Source organism: Elaeis guineensis, chromosome 10, assembly GCF_000442705.2.
Source record: "Elaeis guineensis isolate ETL-2024a chromosome 10, EG11, whole genome shotgun sequence".
Classification (NCBI taxonomy): Eukaryota; Viridiplantae; Streptophyta; class Magnoliopsida; order Arecales; family Arecaceae; genus Elaeis; species Elaeis guineensis.
Window position 1 is genome coordinate 85,925,772 of NC_026002.2, and position 27,236 is coordinate 85,953,007.

General features: G+C 35.1%; 1 protein-coding gene across 5 annotated transcripts; it reads right to left on the minus strand.

Annotated features, from left to right (window-relative positions):
• Positions 1–1,452: 1,452 nt before the first annotated feature.
• Positions 1,453–21,604, minus strand: LOC105035336 (zinc finger CCCH domain-containing protein 25). 5 transcript variants are annotated; one of them, XR_012134811.1, is made up of 7 exons: positions 21,134–21,261; positions 15,655–16,185; positions 13,567–15,104; positions 12,664–12,856; positions 3,886–3,995; positions 3,636–3,776; positions 1,990–2,127 (listed from the first exon to the last, which is right to left on the minus strand). XR_012134811.1 is itself a non-coding variant. In XM_010910879.4 (4 exons), exons 1-4 carry the CDS (start codon positions 21,304–21,306, stop codon positions 1,654–1,656), a joined length of 945 nt encoding a protein of 314 aa, XP_010909181.1. In that variant the 5' UTR covers positions 21,307–21,604; the 3' UTR covers positions 1,453–1,653. The 5 variants fall into 5 exon arrangements, 1 of the variants encoding a protein (XP_010909181.1); XR_012134810.1 differs by having other exon boundaries at positions 12,664–12,865; XR_012134813.1 differs by lacking the exons at positions 1,990–2,127; positions 3,636–3,776; positions 3,886–3,995 and adding exons at positions 4,609–8,481; positions 8,778–8,870 and having other exon boundaries at positions 12,664–12,865.
• Between the last annotated feature and the right edge of the window lie 5,632 nt (positions 21,605–27,236).

The following is a 27,236-nucleotide window of genomic DNA, read 5'->3' on the forward strand; positions in this document are numbered from 1 at the left end:
AAGGAGCTCGGGTGGTGCAGTGGGAGTTCGTCCGTCGGGGGAATTCAGTCAGCACTGTGGGAATCCGATTGTTGGAGAAGTCTGGAGAGATACCATCTGCAGTCGAAAGCCGGAGGAGTCCTGGGAGGGTCAATCCTGTCAAGAACTTCGGCTGAGGGTATTTTATACCCAACACCATCCAATCACGACCGTGATCATCCGAAGCCATCCGATCGCACACTGATCTACGAGAGCCACCATGAGCCATGAGAAACCAGCTCGAAATATCCACCGATCCACCATACACCACATGAAATGCGGTGTGAAACATTGCCGATCCACACATGGGGCATGGATTGCGTGAAGGCATTGGGCCTGGCCATCGCGTCTGCAGGCCCGTCGATCCTGTGGGCCCATTTGCCACCTATAGCCCTACCAGCCCACCTTCTTATCTTCTTTCGCGCATATCTTCTCCATCTGAACTCCGTTCGGACTGTTCTTAAGCTCGTTGGACTCCATTCGTTGTCCTGAATCTCATTCTAAACTTCTTGTGAATCAAATCTCAAAACATATTTTCTAACATTTCCATTAATAGAGATGGACGGAAGGAGCATATTGATATACTTCAATAATTTGGAACATCTAATTGAGATGTTTTAAACTTGAGAAGGTGTAAATAAAATTAAGATAAATTCGAAAGGATATTCGTATAATTTTTTTTAAAAAAAACAAATGATTATCAACATCACCGTTGTCATCGTCGTCAGGCTTGACCACACACTTATGACAAAGTCGACCAGCACCACCTTCTTCCCGGTCCTCCCAGAGGACGTCACTTATGACGAAGTCGGCTAAACTCCTGGGAGCTCGGCAGAGTGGGATATCCGATAACCAACCAAACGGCAGTCAAAATAGCCACCCCACCTATACCAGAAGCTCATATGGACAAGGTAAAATCCACAAATATCCGGAGGACAAACTCAACAGAGCAGTTTCCCGTGCAAAGATAGAGCATTCTATGAAACATAAACACAGCTGCACTTTGTTTGAATTAAACTTCCCACAGGTTACCCGTCCCCAACGTTCCTGTCGAGAGTGCACATATAACCAAACAAGTTACTGATACGGTCAAAATGGAACTTCCTCTGGCATATTGTATCCTTTTGTCTTTGTTACACTGTAAGAATCACCGTAAGAATCACCAACAGTACAATTTGTCTATTGTCATACAATCATGACGACCTGATCTTTTTTTTTTCTTAAGAGGAAAACAACTTCAATTTGCTGATGTAATAATTCTTCAGAAAATAGTATAAAAGAGGTTAATGTAGCTGAGAGTCCCTTCTGAGTGGTCAAACAGACTAGCAGAGTTGAGTTCAAGCCTTGAGAAGACTTGATAAAATGATCAATGAAAATGGACGCCTACAGTTCATCCGGAGACAAGGTGAATCATGTAACAACACAGATGGCGTCTTACATCCAAGCTATAACCGATTGATTCTAGCTAATCCAGGCTACGACAAGTCCAATGCAATCTATATACAATATCATGAAATATATTAGAATAAAAAATATCACAATTTTTGTATGAGAAACGACCAAAATGCAGAAAAGAAAAATTAGTGAAGACAAGCAGAACCCAGATGAACTCCCAACAATCTGTCAAAAGATGTTCTATCTATGTGATCTCCTGTGCTGTTCTTCCCCTTTGTTATAACGGGAGGAAGAATCTCTGTCATGTCTTGCCCTTTTGTTAGTTCCTCGAAAGAGATCATCTTCTTGATTTGCTTCTGATTTGCGGCTTCCCATGTGCTTCTCCTGTCTTTGCATTCCCATATCATCTTCTAGTTTTCTTTCATCCCTCAATCTCTCTTTGAATTGCTCACTCCCTTGTCGTTCCTGATTTTTCAGAATCAAGTCAATCTGTTTTCGCTGGTCATCACTGTACTCTTCAAATGCCTCTGATCTTGACGGGTAGCCATATTTATCTGTTGATTCAGATTTTGACTTACCCTCTTCTACTCTTACCTGCCAAGTCCGGACTGGGGTACCATGAAAGAAATTTTTATGGCTCTTAGGAGGATCCTCATACCTGTCATGATCCCATCTTGAATTGCTCTCTGACAAACCCCAGGCTGAGTCTGTGCTCTGAAATTTAAAATATGAATGCATGCAAGTATATCTTAGAACCAAAAAAATAAATCAATGCAATCAAACTAGAAAAAAGAAAAAAATAAAAAATAAAACAACCATTGCAACTCAAAATATTTTAATAACCAGTGCCACGTCCCCTTGAGGATTATGTAGAGACTCAAGTCACAAAAGCATAACCAAGAAGGAAACCAGTTCCATTATCTTATTTTATTCTTTTAATCATTATAGTTTGGCTCAAGTTTGTAGGCCACAAGATTTTTAAAGGCAGAGATTTTGGGCTATTTAAGTAGGGGACTAATACTGAGAAGATAACAAGTTATCTCAACATGATGGACACCAAGTAAGAATCCAAATCAGCAAAGATGTGTCAAGGTAAACAACAATATCAACAGATCCACCAATGTCAAAATGCCAAAACTAATTACCATCATAAGTATACAAAAAGACCTAATTAATATAAAAATCCCAGAACTCATGAGTTCCCCTTTATCTCTTTCTCTAACTTCCGTTCCTGGTTCCTACCCAGCCGATCCATCCACCACTATGGCTGCTCTTCGACTGGTCATCAGCCCTCCATTGTATTCTTCTTTCAAAGGCTCCACCATTCCCTCGCATCCTACTCTTCTCATCTTCCTATCCCTCTCCTACTTACCTTTCTACTTTTCTTGTCAGGACTAATCCAGCATCCTACTGGCCAACCAACCATTCCTCCATCAACCACCATCAATGGTCCACCACTCATCCCTTATGAACAAATCAGTCATCATGATTGAACATTTTAAATGAATAAAGAATAAACCCTTAATAAGCATTGTATCATGCATTAAAAATATTAAATAATATCAGCCAATTATGAGTCTTGCATCAGGTGATATACTGGAATATATTGGTTTGTATAGAGTCAATATTTTACATGTGTATACACACACTATCGGTGATACAAACCGGTATCTTGGCCAAGATGGAAAACTTGGTATGATGTGGGCCACAAAATAGAAAGTAGCCCTCCCCTGAATACCTCTAAAATTCCAAACCAAATGCTAAACTGTCTGCTTGGTGTCAGGAAACTTAGTGCCGAACTACTTGATTGCAATCCAAGTTTTGAACTACTTCCGAGGCCAAGATGCACAACCTCATAAAACCAAGTGCAAAATGTTAGCAGGTTATCACCTGTCGTCCATCTTCATTAAGACAAATGTTTAGGTTGTTTACAGAATCAGCCCTTCTTTATTTTTTTTCAAACGCTGACCAACAACTTGAAAAGATCTTGCATGATCATAAATTCACACAAACACATGTATAACCATGCCACTATTCATTCAAACTAAATACTTTACCATAGTAACATCAAAGTGTGACGCAGCTTATAATGCCAAAGATAGAAGAAAATCACTGAAATGCAAAATAATTAAGTACATCAATGACATGGACATCCATGACTATCTCATCAAATACCTGTTCATCATGTGAAAACTTGCATGAAGCTCCTCGATTGCACTCACCTCTTTGGTAAGCATGACAAACACCCCGTGCCTCCCTCTTCTGTAGCTCTTTCTCCTCATTTTCTTCTTCCTTTTTTTTATATTTACTAACATGATCAACCCTTACAATTCGACCAAGAAGCTTGGCCCCATTCAAGTTATCTGCAAATGATGATTGATATGAGATTGCTTTTAAGTTTCTACCAATATTGCCAGCAAGATACAAACAGAGGCATATATAAGCAGCAATCATATATTCAGAACAACTTACCTACAGCGAGAGTTGTACTCCTTTGATCTTCATATGCTAAGAAGGCAAAACCTTTGGATTTCCCAGTACTCTTGTCTCTAACAAGGTTAACATCAACAATCTCCCCATATCTGAAAGTTGCTCAAAAACAAGAACACTTCAGTTGCTAGCAATGAAGACCGCAAATTACAAAAGCATTGGCACTAATATTGTTAGGAATTGAGGGGAATCCTAATAAGAATTTGAACGCTTTGAGGCACGGACTATCACTATACTTAAAGTGACATTTGCCTCCACTATAATTGTTGCAAGGTTGATGGCTAATCACTTTCAGGATACAACCAAGCCCCAGAAATCTGCAAACAGCAACTTCTGAAAATTTCTCTTCAGAATTTCTCTATTTCTTATATTTGTGTGATTTGGTGAAAGGCAGAATGTAGGAAAGAATAGAAACTTAATTCATATTTTATCATCTGCATATGGCACTATATATAGAGACACATCATGTCTGTTAATTTTAAAAGTTACATCTATTCAATTTAACAGTCGCGTCTATTTAACGTAAAAGTTATGTATCTTCAGAAACAGATATGTTTGTTCAATCAATGGTCATGATAAAAATAATATTCTGGCAGATTAAAAGCAAATTTCAGTTAACTGCCACTGCCACTGCCAAGTGCCAAGGGCCAAGCCTTTGATTATTTAAATATTATATATATATATATATATATATATATATATATATATATATATATATATATATATATAATATTTCAATGAGTTTTTGAAAGAAAATTTGCCCACATCTTTTCCAGTACAAGGCTAGTTTAAAAATATATAAAATACTTTCCTTTCTTGTAATCTTTCCATGTGGGATTATTCACTTACTTTTCCAACACTAGTATTATAAACTACCAAAAGTAATAGTAGCTATAACAATTTCCTCACTTACTTGGTAATACTAGCACACAATTCAGATTCATACGTACAAGAAAGTATCTTTTGATTTAAATCTTTAATTAGTATAAGTAAATCAAAGCTTCAACAAAATCAATGGTGGCCGTAGCTTAAACCATGATTTTAAATATTTAAACCAGAATTACCACACATATGAACTATAATTGACTTAATGAGAAGTTCACCAAAATTGTTAGCACTATTATGGCCTGGAACTACCTCTTGGTTTCACGAATATTTACAAAGTTTTTCTAAACTTTGCTAGAAGTGGCACTACTTCTCATATTCATATAGGTGAAGTTCCTACTTGATATCTCTATTTTTTTTTTTTTATTTAATGAACTTCATTAAGAGCAAAACCACTCATCCTCCAATAATGTATAAGCACTAATCCACTGAATTATTTATTAATATCTAATGCTTATATCAGTCACTTATCAGTAGCGTATTATTACCCATTAAACCTTTTACTTAATTGCATAATTAGAAAGGTTGGGTTCCTACTACCAATGACTTTGTTGATTTAAAAATGACCATGTACCCATTCCCATGGAGGTATTCTTTACCAAATCTTTCGAGAGCGCTTTAGTTAATGGATCTGCCAAGTTCTTATTTGATCTCACATAAATAATAGTGACAATTCCTTCTAAAATCAAATGTCTGACATACTTATATCTCAAACTTATATATCTAGACTTGCCATTGTAAGTTTGGATAAATGCCCTAGATATTGTTGCTTCACTATCATAGACAAAGAGATGGCTGATATCGATTGTAACCACAACTGTATGTCTAATAATAAGTTTCTCAACCATTCTGCCTCTTTGTCTGCTGCTGCCAAAGCGACAAACTCATATTCTATTGTAGAATGAGTTATGCATGTCTATTTCTTAGAAGGCCAAGAAATGGCTCCACCTAAGGTGAATATCAAACCAGATGTGGACTTGTTATCATTGGCACTAGTTATCCAACTAGCATCGGCATATCTTTCTAATGCTACAGAAAAATTATTATAAAACAGTCCTAAATCCATTATTCTTTTGAGATAACCAAGGACTCTACAAATTCTTTTCCAATGTGTAGTATTAGGATTGCTTGTATACCGAGAAAGTTTACAAACTGCAAATGCTATGTCAGGCTTAGTGCAATACATGGCATACATCAAACTTCCTATTGCACTAGCGTATTCAAATTGAGCAATTGCTCTTCCTATATTTTCAGTCTATCTGACTAAAATATTATATAGAGTACTTGCTTCTTTTATTTTCAAATGCTTGAATTTTTGAAGCACCTTCTCAATGTAATGAAATTGACACAAAGTATAACATTCTTTATGTTTTTTTATTTTAACACCTAAGATAGTATCCACTTCTAGATTTTTCATTTTGAACTGAGAAGCTAGATACTTCTTAGTTTCTGTTATGCCTTGCATGTTAGTTCCAACAATGAGCATGTCATCTACATAAAGGCATATAATTACACCCTCATACTCAATAGTGAACTTAGAGTAAATGCATTTATCTGCACTATTATTCTTGAATCTATATGATAAAATCATAGAATCAAATTTTTCATGCTACTATTTTGATGCGCACTTCTATCCATATAAAGACTTAACCAACTTGCATACTTTATTTTCAATTCCAGATAACACAAAACCTTCAGATTGTTCCATATACACCTCTTCATCTAAGTCACTATTTAAAAATATTATTTTAACATCCATTTGATGTATATGCAAATTATAAATTAATGCTGAAGCAAATAACATTCGAATGGATGTTATCCTTGCCATTAGTGCATAAGTATTGAAAAAATCAACATCTCATTTTGCTACTAATCTGGCCTTAAAGATTTGTATGGATCAATCTGTATTGTATTTTCTCTTAAATACCCATTTGCATCCAACAGGTTTTGAATCAAGAGGTAAACCTTCTAGACGCCAAGTATTGTTTGACAAAATGGAATCCATATCATCATGAATTGCCTCTTTCCAAAATGTTGCATCTCTTGAAGCCATTGCTTCACTAAAACTCTTTGGATCTTCTTTTAAATGCAAGAGAATATGTATTTCATTAAGTATGATGTCTCTATTTCCTTCCATAAGAAAGAAAATAAAATCAGAGCCATAATTTTCTTTTCGACTCTTTGACTCCTAGGTTCACTTGAAAATTTAGAATTCTTTATTTTATTGCCAGGTAAGTCATTGGGGCTACCAATATCTTGTGCTCGTATAGGTTTGAATTCATTTGACTCATTCATAAATTTAGTATCAAGAAATTCAACATCTCTTGATTCAATAATGACATTTGAGTCAAGATCCAACAACCTATATGCTTAAGAATTTTCAGCATATCCCACAAAAACATTCTTAAGAGCCCTTGGTCCTAATTTTGTTCTTTTAGGATCAGGAACTCTATAAAATGCTAAATAGCCCCATATCCTCAGATAACTTAGATTGGGTTTTCTTCCTCTCCATAATTCAAATGGAGAAACTTGGAATTTCCTAGAGGGTATTCTATTATGCACATGACAAGCAGTTAATAAAGCTTCACCCCATAAATTCATTGGCAACTTTGCATTAAGCATTATGGCATTTATTATGTCAACTAGAGTTTGAATTTTTTTTTTCCTACCAATCCATTTTGTTAAGGGGTATACGGTGCACTTGTTTGGTGTATAATTCTATTTTCTTCACCAAAGGAAGAAAATTTAGTTGAAAAATATTCTCCACCTCTATCATTTCATAAAATTTTGATTTTCTTCTCCCTTTGATTCTCAACAAAAGATTTGTAACATTTAAACATCTGAAATTCTTGATCTTTAGTTTTCATCCAATAAACATGTGTATACCTTGAGAAATTATCGATGAATGTAATAAAATATCTATTTCTACCTCTTATTAAAACACCATTTAGTTCTGCTGTCCAGCTATGCAACCCAAAAAGGGGGGATGAATTGGGTTTTTAAAAATTTAAAATTAATTTAAAACTATAAAGATTAAATAACAATGAGCAGAATATATGTAGAGATTGATTTATGCAAAGTAAAGATATTAGATGCAAGAGTGCAAGAAGGAAAAGAAAATAAGATAGAAAACAAGTAAGCACACCACAAACAACCAAGATTTATAGTGGTTCGGTGCCAACCTTGCACCTACATCTACTCCTCAAGCTCCTACTTGGGAATTCAAATCCACTAAACCGTATTCAACAAGAATACAACGTCGGTACCTCCGACTCTAGCTATCCCAAGCTAGAACACTTATTTTCCGGATACAAGCAAACCCAATACAATCCGATTTAAAGTTCGAACCAGTCTTTCCAAGTTTTGGAACCTTTCCAAAACTAAAGATCAAGACAAAACAGGGTATGTGAGTTAATCACACGAAAATACAAATTTAGCTCCTTTAATGAGCAAATAAAACTTTAAATGCACTTTACACAATAAGAAAGAAGCTTTTCTAATTTTTCTCAAGGTGGTTGAAGACTTGAATAAGCTTTTGAGGGGTTGGTGAACTTGAAATGAAAGCTTCTTTAACTTCAAGAGGGCTCTTTGCTTAAGGCTGAAATGAATGCTTGAAAAACCTTCAATCTTACTTTCTTTTTTCCTCCTTTAAGTGCCTTTATAGCTTCAATAGATAGTAAAGAGAAATCTGAGCTGAAATAGAACCGTTGGAGATCATTAAATGAGCATTAAATGTAGCCAAAATGAGCTGAAAACTAGCAGTTACGGAGTTTTTCCGTCACAGGGGTCAACTCATATGGTCGACTCATACACATGAGTCGACTCATGGGGTCAACTTTTGTAGCACAAAACAGAAAATGACTGTTCTGTAATTTTGGCGTACACAGCAACAGAGATCGACTCATGCACAGAGATCGACTCATGGGGTCGACTCAATTTTATAAACATGATTTTCTTTCAAAATACACATCCAAAAATATTGAGATTACCTCCAAAAGATCATAAATCTTCTATTCTTGCTCTTAAGGCTTTCGAGTTAGGACTTGATGAAATTACGATTTTGCCCCTGAAAAATAATAAATCTTTTTCCAAGCCAAAATCATTAGTAACCCCTTCAAATGCTTTGTAATCATCAAAATCAATTCAAGGAGCAACAATCTTCCCCTTTTTGATGATGACAACATTTGAGCAAAAACAGAGTATAACATATATAAGGCATTGAACATGAATTTCAAAATTATGAAGATGCATTACTTAAACATCATAGTCAATTATTTGAATGAAATGAATCATGAGTAGTTTAAAGATCAATTTGAAATTTGCTTATTAGATCATTTGCTTTGAAAATTGCTAACAATTTTGATTCTTTGACACATTTGCTTGACAATTTTGCTTATTGCTCTCGATTCTATTTCTCTATTGCTTATTGCTCGATCTCGATTTTTGATTCTCTACTCCCCCTTTTTGACAGCATCAATTAAGATCTTAAGGGATTTTGAAGAGAAAAAAAAAAGGATAACAAAAAGGACATATTTTCTCTACTCCCCATTTTTGATACTATATTTTATTTCTTTACTCCCCCTCTTTCATTGTTTATTTCTCTACTCCCCCTCATTATAGCAATTATAAATGACATATCAATTTGCTCATATAGAAGATATTGCTATTTATAATATTTCATAGCACAAATATGAGTTATTTTTCATATCTCATAATTAAGATAATTTAATTGATCCCAATCATAAACATTCATTGAAATTCAAAGCATATAAATATATATATTCAAAATGTGACAGAATATATAGGTGTCCCAATACATATGACTCCACTCAAAATACAAAAATTATGGATAACTATCCAAGAGTCAATCAGCCAACAAATACAAAGGCTATAAGATAGATCCTAGACATAAAAGACTAACTATGCTAGATCTAATAGATATCATGGCTAAAAAAATTAGAATCTGAAGAGTCAGAGATATGATGAGGAGATATAGGATCAAATCCATGGGCACGACCTCGACCACGTCTGTCTCGGCCACGGGTAGAAGTACCGACACGAGTAGAGAGACGAGAGGATTCTGGAGCCTGAGAAGCTATGGACTGTGCTCGGAGAGAAAGTTTGATGGTGTCCAATTGTTCCAAAACTCTCGACATGGACTGCATCAAAACACTAATCTGAGTAGAGATAGTCTCACTGGAGCCCCTGATCTCTCTCCTCAAAAAGTCAAATCCACTCTCTAAAACTTCTCGAAGTCTAGCCGCCTCTGCAGATAGATTAGAGACATCTGTGATGTCCTCATGCGGCTGGGGATAGGCTAAAGCTAATACTTGCCTCTGCACATCTAAAACTCTGCCCGTCAATCTCAGAACACATCCCTCAAGCTCCTCAAGTCGTACGGACTAAGCTGTGAGCATCTGAAAAACAGTAGAGATATGAGAGATCAAAGTCTAGTCTGAGTCATCCTGAGATGTCAACCTCTGAGCAAAGACTGAGGTGGCAAACTACTGAGATAAAATGAAGGCAACACGCTGGAACATCAGCTCAATCTGATCATCTGCAAGTCTGAACTCTGAAAGATGTACCATGCTCCCTAACTGTGGAACTGAAACATGCCTCCTCACTGACTCTGAGGGACCAACCTCGTGATCAAACACGAACTGAATATCAGAAGATGCTCTGTGATCACGAGGAGGTGAAGACAGTCTCTCCTCTGCTCTCTCCTCAACATCCTTTGACCAACTGCCATCAGTCTTTGAAAAACCCATGCGGTACAGTGTGTGGCAGTTAATAGTGTCAAAATGAGATAATCTGGCAACTGCCTCTCCCTCAAAACTGACTCCGAACCTCCTAAAGACCAGGGTGAGTGCCATACCATAAGGCAAGTGAGCCTTAGACCTGTTCAGAGTCTCCCTAATGGCCTCAAACATTAACGCAGGAAGGTTCAAGGAGGTCTCAGTGATCACATGGTACATGATGCAAATATCCCTACCAGATAAGAGGTCATGCCTGCCACTCCTAGGAACAAAAAGTTTGGTAACTATGTGATGCAAAAGCCTCATTTCAACTGAAAGAATTTTTGCTTCTAATTTATTCAAACTTCCAGTAAAAGTTCTCTTTAAGATAACATTAATTCCTTCTTCTTTGATTGGGAACTCCATATTAGTATAGCCTTCGTAAGGCAAATGCAAGATTTGTCCCAAATGCACTGGATCAAGAATAATATCAATACCTTTCACTGTAGACTTTACTATTCTATTGCAATAACTCAAATTTAAGTAAAATTCCCTGACCAAATCAACATAAGTATTTTCTTTTAATAAACAGTAAAACTCCCATCCTTGATTTTTAATCTTTGATCCAATAGAGAATCCTTCTTTTTCAAAAAACTTAAAATCTATATTCTTTCCAGATTCCACTTTTCGATCAGAGAGAGGTACTTTGCTTGGACTGATTGGGAACTGTGTAGAAGCTGAAACAGAACCTGGAGTTGGGATTGGAGCAGGAGAGGGCTCAACTGCCATTCTTTTTCTGCGCACACTCTCTTCCAACCCGCGAACAGATTTTCTTCTTTGCGGTAGCTTCATTTTGGGAGCCATTTGGACAAAAGAGACTTACAAAGAGCTTAGGAGACTAAATGAGAGGTAGAAAGGAAAGGATTTTAGAAGAAAAAGCAATGATTTTGGGAAGGTAAATCACCGATTTGGAAAAGAGGGGTAGAATCTAGGACAAGCTCGAACCGCCCAAACGAGGAAGAAAGAGGAGAGGAAGTTGGTTCCTTAATGGACGATTGGAAGGGTGAAGATTGGTGGGAAGAGGGATTTTGAGAGAAACCTTCGGTTTGAGAGAGAAGAGAGGGAGAGCTTTCGTTCGGTGGGAGAAAGAAGAAGGGTAAGAGTCGGCTCAAAAAAAATTTCCCAATAAAAAGAGAGCGCCCGAAGGATTTTGACAGAATTACAAGTTTACCCTAGGATTGATCCTAGGGTTCGACTCATGGCACAAAAAAATTCATAAGAATGACGGAAAAATTTGAAAAAATCTGAAACCTTGAAGGAAAAGTGTCTATCTAGAGATTGATCATGTGAAGTACAGTTTTGAGCTTTTAAGAGAAAAGAAGAGATGAGAATTGAGCTCAACAAATTTGGTTCAATGAATTTTTTGCATTAAGAACTTAGAATTAGAGAGATACTTAAGCTGATGGATCAAGGATTCCTAGTTCTCTTCTAATTTCACAAAATCTATCTTTACTTAAGGCCTTGGTAAAAATGTCAGCCAATTGTTTCTTAGTACATACATAGTCATGAATTATATTATTATTTTGAACATGTTCTCTTATGCAATGATGTCTAATTTCAATATGTTTTGACCTAGAGTGCTGAATTGAATTTTTAGTTAGATTGATAGCACTAGTGTTATCACATCTTATGGAAGTTTTATTGAGTTTGATGCCAAAGTCCTCAAGTTGTTGCTTAATCCACAAGATTTGAGCACAACAACTTCCGACTGCAATGTATTCGGCCTCGACCGTAGACAGTGCCACCAAATTTTGCTTCTTGCTAAACCAAGAGATTAAGTTAACTCCAAAAAATTGACAAGTTCCACTAATACTTTTTCTATCTAATCTACATCCAGCAAAATCGGTATCTGAATATCCTATTAAGTCGACTGATGAGTCCTTAGAATACCATAGTCCTAAAGTTTGTGTACCATTTAAATATCTAAGAATTCTTTTAATTGCATTCAAGTGTGATTCTTTTGGATTTGATTGAAAACGAGCACAAAGACAAACACTAAACATAATATCTGGTCTACTAGCAGTTAAATACAATAGAGAACCAATCATGCCTCTATAAAATTTTAAGTCTACATTTTTACCTTCTTCATTCTTGTCAAGCTTACATGATGGGTTCATGGGTGTACCAATTGCTTTGGAACCCTCCATTTCAAATCTTTTGAATAGTTCTCTTGTATATTTGCTTTGAGTGATGGAGATTCCTTCTTTTGTTTGTTTGATTTGAAGTCCGAAGAAGAATGTAAGTTCTCCCATCATGCTCATCTCGAACTCCCCCTGCATGAGCTTAGCAAAATCGTGACAAAGAGTTTCATTAGTAGATCTAAAAATAATGTCATCAACGTATATTTGTATAACTAAGATATCATCTTGATTTCTTTTAATGAAAAGGATTGTGTCTACATTTTCTCTTGAAAAATCATTATTAAGCAGAAATTTACTTAGCCTTTCATACCAAGCCCTAGGTGCTTGTTTCAAACCATATAATGCTTTGTTTAATTTAAAAATATGATTAAGAAAAGCATGATTTTCAAAACCGGAAAATTGTTCTACATAAACTTCTTCAGCAATATATCCATTTAGAAAAGTACTTTTGACATCCATTTGGAATAATTTAAAATTCATAAAGCATGCATATGCAAGTAAAAGCCTAATTGCTTCTAATCTAGCAACAAGTGCAAAGATCTCATCAAAATCAATTCTCTCTTCTTGATTATAACATTTTGCAACCAATCTTGCTTTATTTCTTATCACATTTCCATATTCATCCAATTTATTCCTATATACTTATTTTGTGCCAATTACTGGATAATTTTTAGGTCTTGATACTAAAGTCCATCATTATTTCTTTCGAATTGATTAAGTTCTTCTTGCATTGCATTTATCCAATTATAATCTTTTTCAGCTTCATCTATGGTTTTAGGTTCAAAATGAGAAACAAATGCAAAATGATTGTATGCATCTCTAAGAGAGGAACGAGTTCTTACTCCATGTGTAGGATCACCAATGATCAATTCTTTGGGATGATTGTGATCATACCTCCATTCTTTAGGTAGATCATTTAAGCCTTGAGGTTGTTCTTGTTTTTCTTCACCTTCATCCTCTTGTTTATTTTCATGTTCTTCATTTTGAATTGTTGAGTCTTTTAGGATGATCTTCTTCATCCCTTCTATAAGAGGATCTGCATCATCAATACCTTCATTCTTCTTGGAAGGAAGATCGTTAGTTTCATCAAAAACAACATGTATTGACTCCTCTACTACTAAAGTTCTTTTGTTGAAAACTCTAAAAGCTTTGCCAGAAGAGGAGCAACCAAGAAAAATAGCTTCATCAGATTTTGCATCAAATTTTTCTAGTCTTTCTTTACCATTGTTCAAAATAAAACATCGACAACCAAAAACATGAAAATATGCAATGTTTGGTTTTCTTCCTTTACAAAGCTCATAGAAAGTTTTCTTTAAAATTAGTCTAATTAAAATACGGTTTAATATGTAACATGCCGTGTTAATTGCTTCCGCCCAAAAATATCTTGAGAGATTACTTTCGCAAGCATGGTACGGGCCATTTCTTCAAAAGTTCTATTTTTCCTTTCTACTATCCCATTTTGTTGGGGTGTCCTAGGTGCTGAAAAGTTGTGGTCAATATCTTTTTCATCACAAAACTTTTTAAAATCTTGATTTTCAAATTCGGTTCCATGATCACTTCGAATATTTTGAATTGAAAAATCTTTTTCATTAGTGACTTTTCGATAAAATTTTGAGAACACATGAAAAGTTTCATCCTTATGTGTCAAAAAGAAGACACATGTAAAACGAGAGAAATCATCAATAATCACAAAGCCATATCGTTTTTCACCTAGACTAGTCGTTCTAGTGGGTCCAAATAAATCCATGTGCAATAGTTCTAATGGCCTAGAAGTTGAAACAATATTTTTAGATTTGAATGAGACTCTTGTTTGTTTACCTAGTTGGCATGCATCACAAATTCTATCCTTTTCAAAATTCAATTTGGGTAAGCCGGTAACCAATTCCTTTTTAATAAGTTTTGAAAGTGAATGCATGCTAATATGTGCAAGCTTACGATGCCAAAGCCAACTAGTCTCATTAATCTTGACATTCAAGGCTACTAGGCATTGCATGTTTATTTTAGAAAGATCATTCAAATCTACCATATAAACATTACCATGTCTATGCCCAACAAATTTAATGTCTTCATCAATAGGACTAGTTACTATGCAAAATGAAGATTCAAAAATGACTTTATATTTTTTATCACAAAATTGACTGATACTTAATAGATTATGTTTCAAACCATCTACTAATAAAACATTTTCAATATACTTGGAGGGAGTGATACCAATGTTATCTATACCGATGATCTTTCCTTTGCCATTGTCTCCAAAGATGACCATCTCTCTATCTTTAGCATCAAATGTGATGAATTCAGATTCATCACCAGTCATGTGTCTTGAGCACCCGCTATCAAGATAGCATTTTCGATTTATTCCTTGGAATGCAAGACACACCTACATACAAAAATCAAATTTTAACTTTAGGTACCTAAGTTTTCTTGGATCCTCTTTGGTTAGTCACAATGGTTCCTTTTGGAACTCATATTTTTTTCACATTAGAATTTTCAGATTTATTAGAAAAATATGTATAGGATTTGTGTCCTACTTTACCACATTTAAAGCAAATAATATTTGAAAATTTGTTGCATGGTGAGTTTACAAAGATATTTTTCAGAAATTTTTATTTCTTTAAAGGATTATATTTAAGACCGGCTTTATCATAAATGGCCTTTTGATTGTTAAGTATCATTTGAAATTTATTTGAACTTAAAGTGAACTTTTCAACCATTGATTTTAACTTAGCAATCTCATTTTTTAAGTTCAGATTTTCTTGAGACAAGATTGATTTTTCATTTAAAATAATCTCATTTTCTTTTAGTAAAGATTGATTCTTTGATTTTAATTCTTTGTTCTTTACCCCTAGCTTCTTTAGTTCATCAATTAGATCATAAAACGCTTCATGAAGTTCTTCAAAGGTAAAGTCATTAGGAGTTTCAGTGTTTACCTCATTTTCATGTGCCATAAGGCACAAGTTGGCTTGTTCATTTGAATCTTCTTCTTCGGAGCTTGACTCATCACTTCCGCTCCATGTAGCCATCATAGCCTTTTTCTTGTACTTCTTGAGACCCTTCTTAAGTTGTGGACATTCAAACTTAAAGTATCCCAGCTTCTTACATTCATAACAAATAAGGGGTTGCTCCTTATCCTTCTCTTTGCTATGTTCTCCTTTTGTAGGTGGCCTCTTCCTCATTCCTTGTCTTCTTTTCTTCAAAAACTTCTTAAACTTTCCAGTAATGAGGGCCATTTCTTCATCCTGCTCTTCATTTTCTGTATCATCGGATTCCTCGTCAAGTTAAGCAGTGGATTTGAGGGCGATTGTCCTCTTCTTTTTGACATCTTCTTGATGTTGTTTCATGCTTAGCTCGTGTGTCATTAGCGATCCTAGAAGCTCCTCTGAGGGTAAGATATTCAGATCTTTGACTTCTTGAATTGCGGTCACTTTGGCCTCTCAAGTCCTTGGTAAAGACCTAAGAATCTTTTTCACGAAATCACTGTTAGAATAAGACTTACCCAAACTTTTTAGGCCATTAATAATATCAGTAAAACGAGTAAACATTTCAGTTATTGATTCATCATGCTCCATTTTAAAGAGTTCATATTTATGCACAAGCATATTAATTTTTGATTCCTTCACTTGATTAGTTCCTTCATGAGTTACTTCTAATCTATCCTATATTTTTTTAGCTGACATGCATGTTGAAATACGATTGAATTCATTAGTATCTAGAATACAATACAAAATATTCATGACTTTTACATTAAGTTGAGCCATTTTCTTGTCAACCTCATCCCATTCTTTTTCGGGTTTGGTTGATTCCACACCATCAATTATTTTAGTGGGTGTGTGGTCCATTTACTATGATACTCCACATATCATAATTAAGTGCTTGAATAAAGATTTTCATCTGAGCTTTCCAATAGGTATAATTTGACCCATTGAAAAGTGGAGGTCGGTTTGTGAACTGCCCCTCGGCTAGTGAAGCACCAACTTGAGTTGCTATAGATCTTTAGCTTTTTGATGGTTAAATCAAAGTTGGGCTAGAAAATCGGGCTCTGATACCACTTGTTGCCCAGCTATGCAACCCAAAAGGAAGGATGAATTAGATTTTTAAAAATTTAAAATTAATTTAGAATTATGAGGATTAAATAACAATGAGCAGGATATATGTAAAGAGTGATTTATGCAAAGTGAAGATATTAGATGCAAGAGTGCAAGAAGGAAAAGAAAATTAGAGAACAAGTAAGCACACCACAAACAACCAAGATTTATAGTAGTTCGGTGCCAACCTTGCACCTACATCCACTCCCCAAGCTCCTACTTGGGAATTCAAATCCACTAAACCGTATTCAACAAGAATACAACGTCGGTACCTCCGACTCTAGCTATCCCAAACTAGAACACTTGTTTTCCGGATACAAGCCAACCCAATACAATCCGATTCAAGGTTCGGACCAACCTTTCCAAGTTTTGGAATCCTTCCAAAACTAAAGATCAAGATAAAACAGGATATGTGAGTTAATCACATGAAAATACAAATTTAGCTCCTTTAATGAGCAAATAAAACTTTAAATGTACTTTACACAATAAGAAGAAAGCTTTTCTGATTTCCCTCAAGGTGGTTGAAGACTTAAATAAGCTCTTGAGGGGTTGGTGAACTTGAAATGAAAGCTTCTTTAACTTCAAGAGGGCTCTTTGCTTAGGACTGAAATGAATGCTTGAAAAACCTTTAATCTTACTTTCTTTTTTTCCTCCTTTAAGTACCTTTATAGCTTCAATAGATGATAGAGAGAAATCTGAACTGAAATAAAACCGTTGGAGATCATTAAATAAGCATTAAATGCAGCCAAAACGAGCTGAAAACTAGTCATTAAAGAGTTTTTCCATCGCAGGGATCGACTCATACACATGAGTCGACTCATGGGATCGACTTCTGTGGTACAGAACAGAAAATGACTGTTCTGTAATTTTGGCGTACACAGCAACAGAAGTCGACTCATGGAGTCGACTCAATTGGGTGTGCCAGCCAAAAAATTAGTGTGCTGTTCAGCTTCTTTTGACATGAGTCGACTCGTAGGATCGACTCAATTTTACAAACATGATTTTCTTTCAAAATACACATCCAAAAATATTGAGATTGCCTCCAAAAGATCACAAATCTTCTGTTCTTGCTCTTGAGGCTTTCGAGTTAGGACTTGGTGAAATTACGATTTTGTCCTTGAAAAATAATAAATCTTTTTTCAAACTAAAATCATTAGTAACCATTTCAAATGCTTTATAATCATCAAAATCAATTCAAGGAGCAATAAATTCACATATGTTAGAATGTACAAGTTCAAGAATATTGGTATTTCTTTCAACCGTAGGAAAATATTTTTTTAGTCATTTTGGCTTGAATGCAGATTTCACATTTATCTTTGTTTGTATTTTCATTAGAAATCATGCCATATTGAGAGATAAACTTTAAAGGTCCATAATTCACATGTACGAAATGACTATGCCATAAAAAAAAAGAATCAACAATTTGAAGAGAAACATCATTTTTATTATTATTAATACTAAATTTGAACATTTCATCACAAGAATATTATCTCTTTTCTGCTTCCAAGACAGACTTAATACCCTTATTGCAAAGCAAACTAGCAGATATAAGATTTTTTCTAATTTCAGATACATAAAGAACATTCATAAGAATGAGTTTCTTTCTAAAAGTGAATTGCAGTTCTACTATCCCTTAGCCAAAACTTTTGTAGTATTGCCATTTCCCATCAGCACCTTTTGTCCATCTGCAACTTCTTCTTATTCTTTGAATAAAGATTTTTTATCACAGACATGAATAGTTGCTTCTGAATCATACCACCAATCAGCCGATTTTGCTATTGATGCCATGTGGAATTCAGATATCATGCTGATATGAAAATCAGAAACCATGGCAACCAATTCTACAACTTTTTTGACCAGATTTGCTTTTGCAATGTTTCCTATCTTCTGTTTCCTCCAATATGTACACTCTTTCTTGGTATGTCCTTTCTTTCCACAGTGGTAACAAATCCTACGCTTCTTGGTGTTATTGGTAGAGTTATTGATTTAGTTATTGGTTTCAGAATATTTCTTCTTGATTCCACCAAATTTCTAAAACTTGTTATTTTTCTTAATGCTAGACTCAATGTAATTCACTTTAGTATCATTTTCAACAGAATGTGATTTCTCACAAAGTCAAATTTCCTCTTCAATTCAAATATGCTTCATCAATTGATCTATAGCAAATTCCTCAAATGAGTGTAGAAGTTTCTTCTATAGTCATTCCAAGTTGCAGATAATTTTGAAATAATTGCAGCACTTGTAATGGTTCAGAAACCTCCACCTTTAAATTCTTGAGTTTGGACACTAGAAGTTGCAGTTCATCCACTTGACTTATGACAAAGATATGATCATTCATTTTAAATTCCAAATATTTCAGTGATGAAAATTTATCCAGACCTTGTTTCTCTATGTTGTACTTGAATTCCATGACATTCCAGAATTCCTTTGGAGATTAAAATGACTTGAATAAATCATACAAACAATCTAATAACGTGTTCAGAATATATCCTCTACAACGAATTTCATCTTCTTCATGCTTTGTTCTTGCTGCCTTGACTTCATAAGATTCATCAGATTTTGGTGCAGAAATTTCTGACAGATATTGTCAATTACATAGAAAATCTTCAATTCAGTGAGTAAGAACTTCATCTTGTCCTTCGAATGAGTAAACTGAGTTCCATCAAATCTTTCTAACTTGAAGTCCTGATTCATAAACTTAACTGTAACTTCTGATCCAATTTTCATTATCAAATATCACATTAAGATTGATAAGAATCGAGGGGGATCCTAACAAGAATTTGAAGGCTTTGAGGCATGGACTATCACTATGCTTAAAGTGATATTTGTCCACACTATAATTGCTACAAGGTTGATGGTAAATCACTTCTAAGATGCAACAAAGCTCCAGAAATCTGCAGACAACAACTTATAAAGATTTCTCTTCAGAACTTCTCCATTTTCTGTATTTGTGTGATTTGGTGAAAGGCAGAACTAGAAAAAGAATAGAAACTTAATTCATATTTTATCATCTGCATATGGCACTATATATAAAGATAGATCATGTCTGCTAATTTTAAAAGTTACATCTATTCAATTAAACAATTATATCTGTTCAACGTATAAGTCATGTACCTTCAGAAATAGATATGTTTGTTCAATCAACAGTCACGGTATAAAAAAAAAATATTCTGACAGATTAAAAATGAATTTTAGTTAACTACCACTACCAAATGCCAAGTGCCAAGTCTTTGATTATTTAAATATTATATATATATAATATTTCAATGAGTTTTTGAAAGAAAGTTCGAATTTTCCTCCAAAACTCACATCTTTTCAAGTACAACGCTAGTGTAAATATATATAAAGTACTTTCCTTTCTTGTAATCTTTTCAGGTGAGATTATTCACTTGCCTTTCCAATACTACTATTACAAACTACCAAAAGTAATAATAGCTATAACAAATATAGCATGGTGGATTAGGAAAGCAATACAGTGCTGAGATTTCTGACAAGATTGCAAAAGGGTAAAGTAAAAAACTAAAAAAAAAAAAAAATATTCCAAAAGAATGGGTGCAAATAAGAAGAACGAACAAGTGGTGAAGACAATTGTAAAACAGGTGAGCAATAAGAGCTTCAAGCACAGTGACAATACACCAGCAGCAAGAGCAATTCCCAGCAAATAGTAGCAGCCAGCAGTTATGGACTGATAACGATGGTAGATGCTAATGAATCATCATACCACTTAGCAACAAATAACGTATTAGTTTCACGATCACACATTAGATGGTGTGAGCTAATCTTCTCAGAGCCTAGCAAATCATGGAGGATGACGAATCCTGGATCTCAAAAACCTACCTGAAAAGCAGGACTTTTTCTATTTTTTGGGGTGGGGGATTTCTTTTTCGTCCTTCTAGTTATTAAAAATATATATAAATATTGTTATTGACTAATGAATGAATGCCTGGCCTACCATGATGTTTTTCTTTTGAATACAAAACTTTCCCTGGTTTCTTGATGTCTGACAAATCTCTTGGATTCCCAACCACGAAAAAAAGGAATCAAGGAAGTTTGGATTCAAAATCCACACTTTCTCTCCCTGTTTGAACGATCGTTTATGTCTGGGGATGAATTTTTTTTCTTTTTTTTCCCTCTCCCTGTTTGACCAATATATGTTTCAAGAACGCCAAGACTGAGAAGAAAGGAGGGATGAAGATGGGCCCCTGCTACTATCGACAGGGCGTGGAATCGTGCTCCGCTGCTTCGTTTTTACATGATGGCCAGGGAAGGGCTTATTCAAGAAGAGTGAAGAGAGATGGTGGGGGAATCGGCGGAAAGGACGTACTGGGCGAAGACGGCGAGGAGGTCGCCTTCGGTGAGGTCGTAGGGGATGCCACCGACGAAGATATAGGCGGAGTCCTTGTACCTGGCGTGCCACGATGCCTCCTCCGAAATCCCTAACGCGGCCTCCGCCGAATTTACCTTCTGCGTCCGCTTCACCAGCGTCAGAGGATTCATCGTCCTCTCTCTTTCTCTATCTCTCTCTGTCTCTGTATCTGGAGGAAGCGGCCAAGCCGGGGGGCAAGACGAGGTCAAGGAGGTAGGGTTGCAGATGGGGAGGGGCAGAGAAGGTGAGGAAGCGAGGGTTTGCTTTCCCGTATTCCTTTGTCTCGTTCCTTCGATACCTTCATCAACGGTTGAGATCCATCCAACGGCTGATCCTACAAATAACTTAATAATAATAATAACAAAAACTATGTAAGAAATGGATCCCTACTGAATCCGTCCAAATCAGAGTTCTAAATTTAAACGGCAAGGAAGTAGGATCTTTTTCCAGCTATATCGCTTTGAAGCTAAGCTGGTGCAGTGCCATACTAAGATCTCTCGATGCCGCTGGAAGCTCTGCCATAGGTACAGAAGCCATCTGAGATTTTCTTAAACCAGCATATATTACATCGCCTTTATAATTTCTCATAATATAACCCAGCCCAGCAATTCTTTCGCGCCAAGGAGCATCCAAGTTTACTTTTAACTAGGCCACAGGGAGGGGATACTTAAGAAATCAATTATGGATAAGGTTTAATGGAGCTCACATAGCTGTCAATGTTCTATAAACCCCTGATTTTTGCTTTGACATATAGCTGAAGTAATCCTCTACAAGGTGATGAGCTAGCTTGTAAGTTGTGGTGATATTGATCTCTTTGTTTCAAAATACTCCAAATTGCCCAAGCTATGTAGGATATGTGTGTTCTTAAGAAATCATTAATCAAGCTTTCTCTGCATACTCCAATAAACAATTGGATGGATGTAACTGAAGGAATATTTTTAATTTGGTGGGATGGATCAACTGACTACAAATGGGGGTTTGTTCAAACTTATATTCAAGCCAGGCTTCAATCAAACTTGAGCTATTTGGACCGATTCACCACCCGAGAAACTGGATAAGGTGAAATGCCTAAAACTATTGCATGAGCATTGTTTCTTTCCCCTTGATATGATTGTTATCTCTATTTTTTTTCTATGATATACGAACCCAGCATCCAGATTAAATATGTGATGACCACATATTTCTTAGAACAAGATCCTAAAAAATATGCTAGATCTGTCTTTTTTCAACCATTAATTCAACTCAGACAATGATGAAAGCAAATCCAATAATTTTTATTCAAGTAAAATATAGTTTATTGATACCTCATCATAATCAAGATCAAAATATTTATTCAAAGATAAACTAAGTGAAATACTCTAAGATCCTATACTCCTCACTACTCAGTTTCAAGCCCAATAAAATCTTTTGGATCTTAAAAAAATAAAAAAAAAGAGTGAGTGAGCTTTACGGGCTCAGTAAGTCATCAATATCTCTGAAAGATCAAGCACAATTATTTTTTAAAATATAATAATGTAACAGTAATATGCAACAAGATAATTTTCTTTCAAAATATGCCATGCACATCAATAAAAATCAAAAATTCTCTCTAAATCTTTGGCGACTACGGCCACAATCAGTCCTGTGATAAGATCCGAAAGAGACCAATTCCTAAATAACAAACACGTGACATATCAACGTATGTCAATAATCAGCTCTGACTGACTAGGTCAGAAAGGAACTAGCTTTGATTCACACGGCCATGATTAGTCCCATGACAAGATAAAAAGACTAATTTTGAAATATATACATGCGACGTAAATATCTGTGCCAGCGATCAATCCCGACTAACTTGATCCGAAAGAACTAGCTCTGTCAGCGATCAGCCCCAACTGATTAGGATCGAAAGAAACCCATTTCCGACGTATGGCCAATAATCAGTTTCATTGGCTAGATCTGAATCATAGTCTAACTAAAGAATTTTCTCATAATTTTATAGTAATCAATTTTTCATACATCATTGTTGACCTTATGATTGATTTTGATGATTATCAAACTTTGAATAATTATGATTCTAATCATATATTTCAAGATTGGATGTAGGATTTTTCAAGTATTCAAAATAAAAAATTTATCTTAAGGATAAATTCTTTCGAAAAGTCAAGTCAAAGTACTTAAAAGAATAAGTTCTCACAAATTTGGATGGCTCATTGTGAAGATAAATAAAATTAGAAGAAGCAAATATAATTTAAAAAAGATTGGGGGTAAGAAATTCAAATTTGGAAGGTCAAAATATGAAGAAAAATGAAGTTGAAAGGTTTGGAGCTGACTTTGAAAGATTTTGAATCGACTCTGACATATTAGAAGAAAACTAGCACAAGTCTGAGCAGACTCGATTTCAATCTGAGCCGACTCATCTGCAAATCGAGCCGATTTCATTCACGAGGATAGCAATAATAGTTAGTTTTCTATACTTTTTCAACGGCTAGCTTTCGGGTCTAACGGCTACTCCAAGCTCTCCAACGGCCAAAACTCACTCTCAAGCTTCTTCCAAGCCTATTAAAAGCTAAAGAATTATTTAAAAAAAAATTAAAAAGATTAAAAAGAAAAACTTTCAAGTTGAGTGAGGAACATTGAATATATTGAAAAATATGTTCCAAAAGTCAATCATCAACCTGTTGACGGTTGAGCAACCTTGTATTATAATTGATTTGTTAATAAATAAAATATATTTTTGATATTTTCATCACAAGTTTTCATCTTCTAATGAACTCCATTATTGTGATGAAGTCTTTAGGACTATTTAGGTTCGATAAAGAGAGAATTTATCGATTAGTCCTTAAAATTGTTCACAACCAAATGATAGGCTATTATAAGGATGACAGCTTCTATCGAGTATAGGTCACTGTAGATCATATGGGTTGGTTGTCCTCTTAATCAAGGAGTGTGAAGACACTGATATAGTTTGCAGGTGAGATGTAAGGGTACATCGTCATTGAACGTGACCAACTCCAGAACATTCTGCTGTCGAGAATGTCTCTGATGGGATATAGGTATAAATGTCCCTTAGACCTGAGATCACCTTAGTGACTTGAAAGCAACTCACTATGTTTAATACTGGACTAACTGAATTTCTAATTCAGTGACGGAAGGCTTCTGGGCATAATCAAGTACTTGCGAAGTCAGAGTGTGATCAAGATGAGATTGACCACTCCAAGAGTCGGAGAAGAATGAGTCACTGTATTTCAATTTAGCAAAACCTTGGCCAGGGTAATCCATCAGATGGATTTAATATTTTGAAATACAATGTGGATAACCTGATCAGAGTTAACAGTTGAACTCTGAGGTGTCCTATGAGCATTTTGGTCAAGGAGATGAATTATATAGAAACTATATCCGCATGGATTCTAAGGATGTTGTTCTACACATTCGACCTATCCGACCGTCAGGTACCATTGCTAGATGGTCACTTTGATTGGTACAAAAATTTATTCCGATGCTATCGGCTTAAGTTCGGACCTATGAAGTCACACACATTAGAGTTCACAATCCGATCGGATGGTTGATCAATGATTAAGAATCATTCTAGGGTTAAATGATCAATATGATTGACATTTAATCTAGTGCAAGTGTTGCAGGAGAATCGATTAGCAATTCGATTGCTAATTGGCTTAATTTGATTAAGTCAATGGGCTGAGATTAAGTCTAATTGAATATGATTTAATTAAATTTAGTTTGAGCTTGATTGGATCAAGTCCAATTGATTTATTGGATAAGCTAAGTGCAAAAAAAAACTAGTCCTAGTTCGATTAGGACTTGGATCAACCTAATTTCTAATTTGATTAGAAAATTAAATCATATTTAAATCTAATTTAATCTGATTAAATTAGATTATTAATTGGGTTAAGACCTATTTTAATTGGATTGATTTAGTTTTGGTTTGATTTGGTTTGAGAAACTAATCATAGATTGAATCCTAGTAAGACTAGGATTCCATCTTGCGCCACCTTAGCCCCCTATGCCCACTCTCTCTTATTTTATGCGATAAAAGCTTCTCTTCTAGGCCTTCATGCATGCCCAAAGCTTTTCACTCTTTCTCTCTTACATGAAATGTGGTTGTGGACCAAGTCAAAGTAGGAATTAGTTTGGATTTCAAATTTTATGAGATAGAGTTTTAGGAAACCAAAACTCTTTCCTTATGGCACTAATTTTATCCAGATTTTTTTTGAGATTTTTGTGGCTTTTATGGCATATATTATGTGCCCTTTGCTGATGGCCCTTGGTAAAAAAAGAAGGAAGGAGCACCCAAGAGTTGGGCACCACTTGTCTTGCCCTATTTGGATTTTTCTTGACTAGGTATTTGACTTACACAAGGACTCTTCATATCTCTTTATTTAAAATAATTTTTTTAAAAAATTTTTATGAATTATAGAGCATTGAGAGACCTTTGGGGCATATGAAAATCAGGGAGAAAGAGTGTTAGGGCATGGAGATATAATAGACACAAAACTAGGTGTCTAGGTGAGAGCAAAGAGAAGAAGAAGAGAGTCTTCTTCTAGGGTTGCTGAGTTCACTTCTTTCCTTCCTCCATCTGTGAGTTTTCTGAGAGTGTCTCACATCTAAAACTCCTTCTCCTACTTTTTATCTTTGGAAGAGTCTAAATCAAGTAGGAGGCATCTGATCGATCATTGAAGAAGGATCAGCATAGTACTAGCATACTATACTGATTTTCTAGACCAGAACTTCTGATCATGATTCATGGGCTCATATGGATGACTCCTAGAGGCCAGACGTATGTGCAACTCGTAATATCATCCTCAAGCTTGGATCAACAGAGTTAGAACATCTAACTTGCAAGGTAATATATCTGATCTATTATATTTTACATACATTATATGTAGTATAGAAACATGTTGATATGATTAACATGTAGTTCTTACTCTTTATATTTTAATTTTTGATTTAATGTCATGTAATAATCATGTAATAGGATCTTAGATCTAGAGATTCTCTAATTTTATAAGATAAATTTTGATTTATTTTAGTCTTCCGCTACCTGATCTTGAAAAGTTTCAAGATCTAACCCTGAAACCCTAGATCTGGTTCCTTCAGAATATCATTGAAAATATTGAAAATTATATCCCAAAGTCAATCGTCAGCCTATTAATGGTTGTGCTTATATTTGTATATTGTATATAAATTTTTATTAATAAATATTTTTTGATTTTTTCATCACATTTTGTCCATCTTCTTTGAACTCCTATGTAGTGATGAAGTCCTTAGGAATATATTTAATCGATAAAAGAAGATTTATCATTTAATCCTTAAACGTGTCCGCGATCATATGATATACTATTAATAGGATGATAGTGATATCAAGTGTAGATCATTGTGTACTATATGGGTTGGTTGTCATCTTAACCAAAGAGTATGAAGATATGAGTATGGCATACAGATGGAATGTAGGAGTATATCCACACTGAACGTGATCAATTACGGAGCACTCTGCTGTCAAGAATAGCTCACAAAGGGTATGGATATAAGTATCTCTCTGATTTGAGATCACCACGATGACTTGTAAGTAACTCATTGTACTTTGATGTTAGACTATTTAAATTTCTAATTCAAAGATGGAAGATTTTTGGGTGCAATCAAGTACTTGTCAAGTCGGTGCATAGTCAAGATGGGATTGATCTCTCTGAATAAATAAGAGTTAATATATTAGTGTATTTTAATTTAGTAAAATTTTGATCAGAATAATCTATGTAATAGATTTGAAAGGTTGAAATACAATATGGTTAACTATTCTAGGGTTGATAGTTAAACCCTAGGTCACCTTGAGCATTAGGATCAAAAGAATGAATTATACGATAATTATACACCAGTAGATTCTTGAATGTTGCTTTGCAATTATTCAGCCTATCTGGATATCGGATCTCATTGCTAGATGGTTATATTGATTAGTGTAGGAATTTGTTCCTGTGCTACCGGCTTAAGTTCGAACCTATGGGGTCATATACATTAGAAGTTTCGGTCTGATCAAATGGTTGATCTAATAAAGAGTCTCACTAGATTGGGACTA